At 43.6% G+C, this 7,996-nt stretch overlaps 2 protein-coding genes across 9 annotated transcripts in view; one reads left to right on the forward strand and one right to left on the reverse strand.

The window, feature by feature from the left end:
- The window catches only part of EPS15 (epidermal growth factor receptor pathway substrate 15), a 69,867-nt gene extending 65,475 nt beyond the window's left edge, over positions 1-4,392 (reverse strand). For 4 of the 6 annotated variants that reach the window (XR_001873214.1, XM_017805388.1, XM_017805382.1 and 1 more), the window contains exons 1-4: positions 4,281-4,383; positions 3,059-3,165; positions 822-897; positions 625-732 (exon numbers count right to left, since the gene is read on the reverse strand). Coding sequence is in view for 5 of the 6 variants with exons in the window: in XM_017805388.1 (XP_017660877.1) it covers positions 625-693 (69 nt within the window). In the remaining variant the exon portion in view is untranslated. Of the gene's footprint in view, positions 1-624; positions 733-821; positions 898-3,012; positions 3,166-4,280 lie in introns of all 6 variants that reach the window. The other 2 variants (XM_017805383.1, XM_017805384.1) reach the window with 2 other exon arrangements.
- OSBPL9 (oxysterol binding protein like 9) overlaps positions 4,287-7,996 on the forward strand; it is a 60,243-nt gene continuing 56,533 nt past the window's right edge. For all 3 annotated transcript variants that reach the window (XR_001873215.1, XM_017805390.1, XM_017805392.1), the window contains exon 1: positions 4,287-4,424. Coding sequence is in view for 2 of the 3 variants with exons in the window: in XM_017805390.1 (XP_017660879.1) it covers positions 4,314-4,424 (111 nt within the window). In the remaining variant the exon portion in view is untranslated. The remainder of the gene's footprint in view (positions 4,425-7,996) is intronic.

A 7,996-nucleotide genomic window follows, 5' to 3' on the forward strand; every position in this document is an offset into this window, starting at 1 on the left:
ATTTTAAATGCAGGCCTTTCTTAAATGGTGTCACATTTTGGCTGAGCATATTCCACGGGTTTTGTGGAAATGGCTCCAATATGCTAACACTTCCCAGTGCAGCTCTAAATGTGCCATGAAAGGATGAGAATCTGCAAGCTAATAATCTTTAAACAGTTCAAAAAGAAAAGTCCCTTCTCCTGTGAACTTATACCAAACACAGCAATAAGCAGAAAGAGAACAAGGCTTCTGAAACCTGATGGCTTTAATTCCATACAACCTGTGGCAATTTGATTTTTCCCAGTGTACGCTAATATGGAGTCATTTAGAGGACTCAGAAAGGTCTGCTTACCCCTCAGTGAGGTACCTCATCCCTGACCTAAAGGAATTTATGACAATTCATTAAGACCAGCTAGAAACATGATGAAAATGGAAAGATTTGGGAAAATTTATTTCTAATGGCTTTTATTTCGTAGAATCATACAGGAATTGGCAAGAAAGGTGCAAGAGAGTTATCTGTTTGCTTCAGAAAGCAACCACTGCCTTCCTCCCACTGTCTAGCTGATTTTTTTAATAAACATTTGTATTAAAACCCATGACAGTGTAATAAATCTATTCAGAAAATGTACTTACGATGGCACTTACTGTCATACTTGATTTAATTATCCTCTTTGAAGAATGACTGCTTGTAGGGTGAAGGTGATTCTCTCCCATCTATCTTCCTCTCCATAACACCCTAAACCAAACATAATTCTGAAGAAATAAAATAAAAAATGTTTAGGCTCTGACATAGTTCTTATTCTTATTGTAGTTGGGATGTGCATAGAGGGACTAGAAAATACCTTTAAAAGACAATAGCAGGAGACTGAAGATGACACAGGATGCTCCATCTTCTACTTGATTGTACTTGTTTAGTGCCTTTGTTACCCATAAAAAAAATAAAATGGAAGATATTTTTACTTGAATGAACAAATAAAAGACATTAGTTACCAACAAGCAGAAAAAGAAGCATTCACTATCAGACTAAAACATAATTTCTTAATTATGATGATTATGTTATCAGTAGTTGACACACAGTGACCTGATAGGACAAGCAATACAAAATTAAACTACCAGCACATTTCTGAAGTGGGAAAAGAAAATGAAACAAAATGTTACTTGTTCTCTGCTCAAATGGCTTCCTTATGTTCCTCAAAACCCCAAGCAACTGCAGCTGCTGGGAGAACCTAAAGCCACTTTCACTGCTGCCAGTCACACTCCCAGACACCCTTAAGGAAACCCACAAGCCACAGCTTCATCACAGACGTTCTTGAAAGTTAGTTCAGCAATAATGTCAGGAAAATTTACAGCACAAAAGCATTTCCCTCTTAAAGAATCAGACACCCAGTATGCCCCTGCTTCCCCGTTCCCTCCACTCTGGTCCTTCACCAGTATTTACTTCAATCTGCAATACCTTCCTTTTGCCTAGAAACCATACAGATTTACACTGTAATGGCCATAACTGTAATTTATTTGACAAAGGAAAAGGTCATAGAACTTTTTAAAAGTAGGGTGCAAGTTGGGATGTCCTGGAAAACACAGGAAGGACTGGGCATATCTCAGGTTTCCCCTACACTTCTGCTGGGACAGTCTGAGTATTCCAGAAGCCACTTCATGGGCTAAACACTATGGCTGGTCAGGAAATCTGTCTATGGCTGGGACACCATGGAAGGATAATTTAATTGAGGCCTATGTGTGGTAAGAGGATGTTGCTGGACAAGATTTTCAGCTGATGGAGCAGTCTGTGAAACAAGGTAACAGCTGCTGCCTTCTCCTCTGTTCTGTTGATCTCAGTAGTAGGTTATTCTCTCAGATGACAGTAAGTACTAAATGTTACAGAGGGAGACATACTGCTCTGATTTGTGTCAAATGTGGAGAACATCACAATAAAACTGCCTATAATTACAGAAAATAACAGTTCTTTGTTACTGTTCCAGATCGGATTTTGATGGAACATGCTAAAGCAAAATAAATTCTTCTACTAAGGAAGTTACTCACTCACTCCTATTTGAAGTCATTTTTTAATTGAAAATCATTGTTGCTGATGGTTTAAAATACAAAGCATATAAAGAGAGGTTATACCACAGTTGTGGCTGACTTCAGTTTGATTTGTTTAAATGAACTAAAATGGTTGCACTTATCTTTCAAAAGAATTCGAATGGGCCCCTGGAATCATTATCAGAAGGATCTAACTAATTAAGCCTAATCCCTCAATAATGCCCTCATGATCCATGTTCAATACATAGGGGTGTAATCTGATAGACACAGAAGACAGAGCATCCTGGCATGCCATGAAAGTACATAAACCTGTATGATATTGTACCCTGGATGCTCATAGGTAATTTCTTATGTATTTATTTTAATTTGTGTTGGGTGTTCTTGAAAAACAATGATTCTCTGATCTCTACCAAATTACCTAAAGAGAATATCCACATTACATTACTAAAAGAAATCTTGAGTTGAATTCCACTGTAACACCTGTTAACACAACTTTTCCATCTACTCTAGGGTTTTTAAGGTTTGGCTAAATTGACCTAACTAAAATACATGTTTTTGCTAGTGGAGACAAATCTTTGGCACATCTCCCCTCAAAAAAAAAAGCCGAAGAGAACAAAGAACTAGTAAGATATTCAGCCCAAGCTCAGCAAATTCACCCTCTGGCAAACCAAGGTAAATAGAAATCTCATCTGTGGAGAATTTCTCATTGCAGATGCTCTGCCTACACAGTTAAGCCAAGGGGTTTTTTTGCACGAGCTCTTTGCATTGTTTCAACTCCTGTGGTATAAAACAGCCAAAGTAGTGATCTGAGATAATAAAGCTCCATTCCAGCTACAGCTTTAACTGGCAGCACTAGTAATGTTCTGGCACCATCTGATGTTTTTTGTTTTGCTTGCCTGGGTATAATCTCTAGGCAGCCAGGCTTTGTTTAGTCAGTGAAAACTAAAGAACAAAACAGACTACTAAGGTCGTATGCAGATTGAAAAAGAATGTTACCTAAATTAACAAGATGGGTTTCGATACCAGACTGTGTATTAGGTACCTTAAACTGGTAACCTTGTGCCTAAACACACCACCAGGTGACTCCCAGGGACATCATAAAGTCAATGCTCTTAATTTCAGCCGGTAACAAGATAGTAGCAATGTGACCTGTAAAATGGGGAGACAATTATATATATATATACATAGATAGATAATCTAAATATTTCTTATTTTTGCAAATCAAACACACTGCCTTTGAGTGATTCTTTTTCACAAAAGGGGTGGTTTTCTGTTAAATTTATTTTAACTTAGTGTAAGGTTGCAGTGTTGTAAGACACTAAAGCTCCTTCAGCCATACTATAAAGGCATTTTGATATTAAAATAATAAAAAAAGGCTATATGTGGGGAAGGAAAAAAAGTTATTTCATGGATATGTCTCTAAAGACTGCATGACACAAACCTCATGGTAAAAGCACTATTTCTGCTGCTTCATTGTTGATCCCCAGGAAGGAACATGAGTATCGCTGTAGGTCCTTTGAAGTTTTTATGTTAAAGCACAACTCAAGTTCTTTACTCAAGTCAGAAGAGACCAGTGCCAAAGCCATGCCTCGCACTGAACAACAGATTTGCAATTGTCTGTAGCTCCTGGGGAATTCATTCCACATTCTTGGATCAGTCCACAGGAAAGCTGTATCACGTTCAAGCCTTACCCACCAAAGGTTATCTCAAGAGCTGGATGTTTTTCGTACACTCTGGCCATGTAGCCCCTTCCAAGGAAGATCCTCAGACCCCACTGTTAAGCCCACTTTGCCTTAACACTTATGGCACTTTGGTCAGGAAACAACCGAGAGGCAGAGGGACAAGCGCAACAGCGAGAGGAGCTAAAAGGTTCCAAATGGTGCCAAGTGCTTTAGAGAAGGAACGACGAGGTTCCAAATATTTTAGGGGACAGGGTGACGCCCTCCCGCCCTCACACATCCGCAGCGCCGCGCCCTCACCGCCTCACTGCCCTCTCCCGGGCCGCGAGGGGAAGCCGCGCTCCCTCGGGGGTGGGATCCCTCAGGTAGCACCCCTAAATCCCAAACCCCAATCCCCAAACTAGATGTCTCCTCACACCACAGCCTCCGGACTCCCGCCCTCCCCTCACGCCTGTCCTGGCCCCGCCCCGCTGCGCGCGCAAGCCCCGCCTCCCGGGCAGTGTGGTCCGAGGCCCCGCCCCCTCGGTGCGTGCCCCGCCCCCTCCCCGCCCGGCGGCTGCCGAGCCGCTCCCCCGCTCCCCTCACCGAGCGCGCGGCGGGGCCGGTCCGGTGCCTAAGATGGCGTCTATCATGGAGGGCCCGCTGAGCAAATGGACTAACGTGATGAAGGGCTGGCAGTACCGCTGGTTCGTGCTGGACTACAACGCCGGGCTGCTCTCCTACTACACGGTGAGGGGCGGCGGGCGGGCCGGGCGGGCGAGGAGGCGCCGGGAGAGACCGGCTGGGGCGCAGGGTGGGGGCGGGGAGGGGACTCGGGGCGTGCGGGCGCCCGGGCGGCCAATGGGGAAGGAGGAGGCGGCGGGAGCGGCCAATGGGAGAGGAGGAGGCGGCGGGCGCAGCCAATGGGGCGGCGCTGCGGGGATGGAGCGGCGGGGGCGGGCGGCGCTGTTATTGTTGGCGGCGGGAGCGGCCGCGGGATCCGCCCGGGCACTGCCGGCGGCTCCGGGGCCGCGCTCCCACCGCCGTCCCGGGCGACCGCTCAGCCCCGGCCGGCCCGGAGCCGTGCGCGGTGCTCGCAGCGGGCTGCTGGGTCCCGCTGCTCCCCGCCCTGTCCGGCGGGAGCTCGCCCTCGCCCCGGTCTGGGGGCTCAGCCCAGCCGGGGAGCCCAGGGCGGGGCCGCCTTCCCGCAAACAGCAACGCCCGTCCCCGGGGGCTCGTGCCTGGGGGCCGCGGGCTCGCAGGTGCTTCCCGGAGCCGGATCGGCTTTCCTGATTTCCGTTCAGGACTTGGCACTTCCAAACACGAACTTTTTAAGTGCTCTGTATTAAGAAACGGCGATATTTTCCTTCACTTTTTTTCCTTTTTTTTTTTTTAATAACTCCTGACAGATCCAGCCTTGACGGCTTCTTCAGCTGCTTAATTCACGTTTTTACATAACTTACAGATATTGTAATGGTACAAATTCGTTTTATCGAGGATGTGCCCTGAACTGAGAAGGCTAACTGGGTGAGCAACATCCGTGCACCAAAGTTTTCTTCTCATGGAGTAATTAGTGTGTCAGCCTGAATAAAACACGTACAAATTAACCTGTGGTAAGCTGTAATAGATTTACAGCAAATACCTTGAAGTATCCTGCTGTCTGTGAAGGTATGTTCATACAGAAGCACATAAAACTTTAGTCCCTAAATCTGCATTTCTAGGAGAGAGCTGGTCTCCCCAGATCCAGGAGTTTATGAGGCTCTTGGCATAAAACAGTTGCTGACTCCCAAACAATTTTGTTCATGTACGTTTGAAATCCCTGACCTGGAACGTGGATGGAGAAATGGAAGTGCTTTTTTAGTTGCTGTTTAATGGCTGCTCAAATGTCAGCTCTGTGACAGAGATGAATTAGTGAGTGTGGTCTAAGTTGTAGTCCAAGGTGCAAAGTCATTTAATGCTCAGCTACAGAAATAGAAACATTTGCTGATGACTAGTGTGTACAATTGTAATCCTAGTTATTGCACAGACTTTCATTACAGGGTCTTCAGTTGTTTAATAAAAATTCTTCTAATTCATTATTTTCTATAATTAGCTATCCCTATATATGCATTACACTTTTATTTTGTATAATTTATTATGTTCTCTGTTAGTATAAGAATTTCTAGTTCCTTTTTTTAACTACCTGTTGTAAAAAATTCAATTTAGATTCAAGGAATAAAATCATGTTCTCTGCTTTATGTGCCTTTACCACTAAGAAGTGGCTGCAGTTAACATTTCCTTTAGAATGCTTTCCTCATCCATGTGCTGTCTTTTCTGCACATATGTCTGTGGAGTACTTGTCATGCCGTTCTCTAGACATCTGAAGTCATTCTTGTACCTAGGGGTGTGTGTGGTGCTGAAAAGTGCCTGCCAAAAGATCTGGTTTTGCATCTCTTAATGTGTGCTGGCATGACTGCTCCCAGGGCTGCAGGATCAGCTGGAGCAGGGGTTGAAAGAGAATTCAGATTTAGTCCTAGTTGATCACACGCCTCACAAGAACTAATATTATCACTGAGAAGGTGGAAGGATACTATTTCCTTCAGCCTCACCTTTAGTTTTAGAGTAATAACTCCTGAATGGTAGTTTATACGGCTCATAAAGAACATAAATTTGGAATGTTAGCACGTCTGGGGGCTTTTTTATGTGGGGAGAGAGCCTATTGTGAGTCTGTATATGCAGCACTGTGTTTTGAATTAAAGGCCGGTCAGGTACACAGGGCCATGAGCTGTGTTCCCTCTGAGCCAGTTTCAGTCTGAAGCAATAGAATTGCTTTGCTCTGCTTGTGTGAGTGTGACTGGGCAATGTTTGAGCCTCAGTCCGTCCCTTCCCATGGCTGTAATGCATGGGTGGGGCGGGCTGGGATGGTTTCACCCTGGCTGTACAATGCAATCTGGACGCAGTTTTGCTGATAGGACGGATTACAGGTGTCCGATCAGCTTGTACCTGCTCATCCCCTCTCCAGGCTCCTCAGCCCATTTCAATCCAAAAAGCTGTGCATGCAGGGAACAGTTTCTCCAGCAGATCCAACAACCTGTTAACCTTTGGCAGGGGAGCTATGGAAAAATGCAGGGTAATAACTCCTGATGCTGCTGAACTTTCCACCAGAGCCTGATCCCACAAATATGTTTCTTCATAGGCCTGTTCTTGCACTGTTGTATTTAGTCATTTTTGGTAGTTACTTAAAATAGGCTGCAGAAAAATGCCCTTAATGTGAAATAAACATTCAAACAGAATTAGTGTGCAGTTGTATTGCACTTCTCTGGGGAAAAAAAAAGGGTTATACTTTGTCTTTTGGTAAAATGAATAAAGGGCAACCTAAGTATGTTTTGAGTACATACAGCAAAAGCAAATGAATTCAATTAAATATCCATTTCTAACGTGATTAGAACTTTAGAGGAGCAAGGCAAAAGATTTTACATCAAGTCTAACTCAGAAAAGAAGAAAGAGAAGTTAATGTTCACACTTATTTCTGTTTTCATTCGTATATTCCTTCTTCTCTACTTGTATTGCAGTAAACACTAGTAGTACTAGTAGCAGATGTTTCTCACATGCATTTACAAGCTGTTTTACAAAGGACTTTCACAATGCCAAATTGTTTGCTTTTTTCCCACTTCTGTAATTCAGCTGGTTTTTGCTCTTTCAGAATAGAAATGTTCATCCTCAAATTTACTTAAAATTACATTTGTGTGAAGGTATTTATGAATTCTGTATTTCAGAGAGTATGATCTGGACTCATCCAAATGCTTTCTTTACATGTTTTTGCTCAAATAAACGATTGTGTGGTATCAGTAAATGGTCACTTTTTTTTTAAGAGCAAAATATGAAATAAATGATGTTGTGCCATTTTGGATCAGTTAGACCAATGGCTTGACGAATTATTTCTTTTTCCCCCTCAGTAGTCTCTGATTTGTGAATTCACCAGTGTTTTCTCTTGAAGGGATAGCAAATAAAAGTCTCCTGAAGCATTATGGATTTTGAGTGTATAGTTGGCTGCACTGACAGTACTTAACAGACAAGTCTCGAAGTGGCTCATTCCTGCCTTCTGCTGGCACAGGAGCTGTAAAGTTGTTCCATGAACTGGCTTCCAGCTGAAAAATAGCTTTGTACTGATTTATTTTTTTCAGCTGAATTTGTTCTGTGGTTCGTTTTGTGCATGTCAGTGTGAAAACGTGTGATGACATGCTGGAAGAGAGCATGAAGACAAAGAAATGGCCAGGGAGGAAGAGGGAGTTGAATGCAATTTGCTTTTTGTTTGTGTTTTCTGGCCGAAGTGCTGTCTTAAA

The sequence above is a fragment of the Lepidothrix coronata genome, unplaced genomic scaffold (assembly GCF_001604755.1).
Source record: "Lepidothrix coronata isolate B3197 unplaced genomic scaffold, Lepidothrix_coronata-1.0 Scaffold12, whole genome shotgun sequence".
NCBI classification, from domain to species: domain Eukaryota; kingdom Metazoa; phylum Chordata; class Aves; order Passeriformes; family Pipridae; genus Lepidothrix; species Lepidothrix coronata.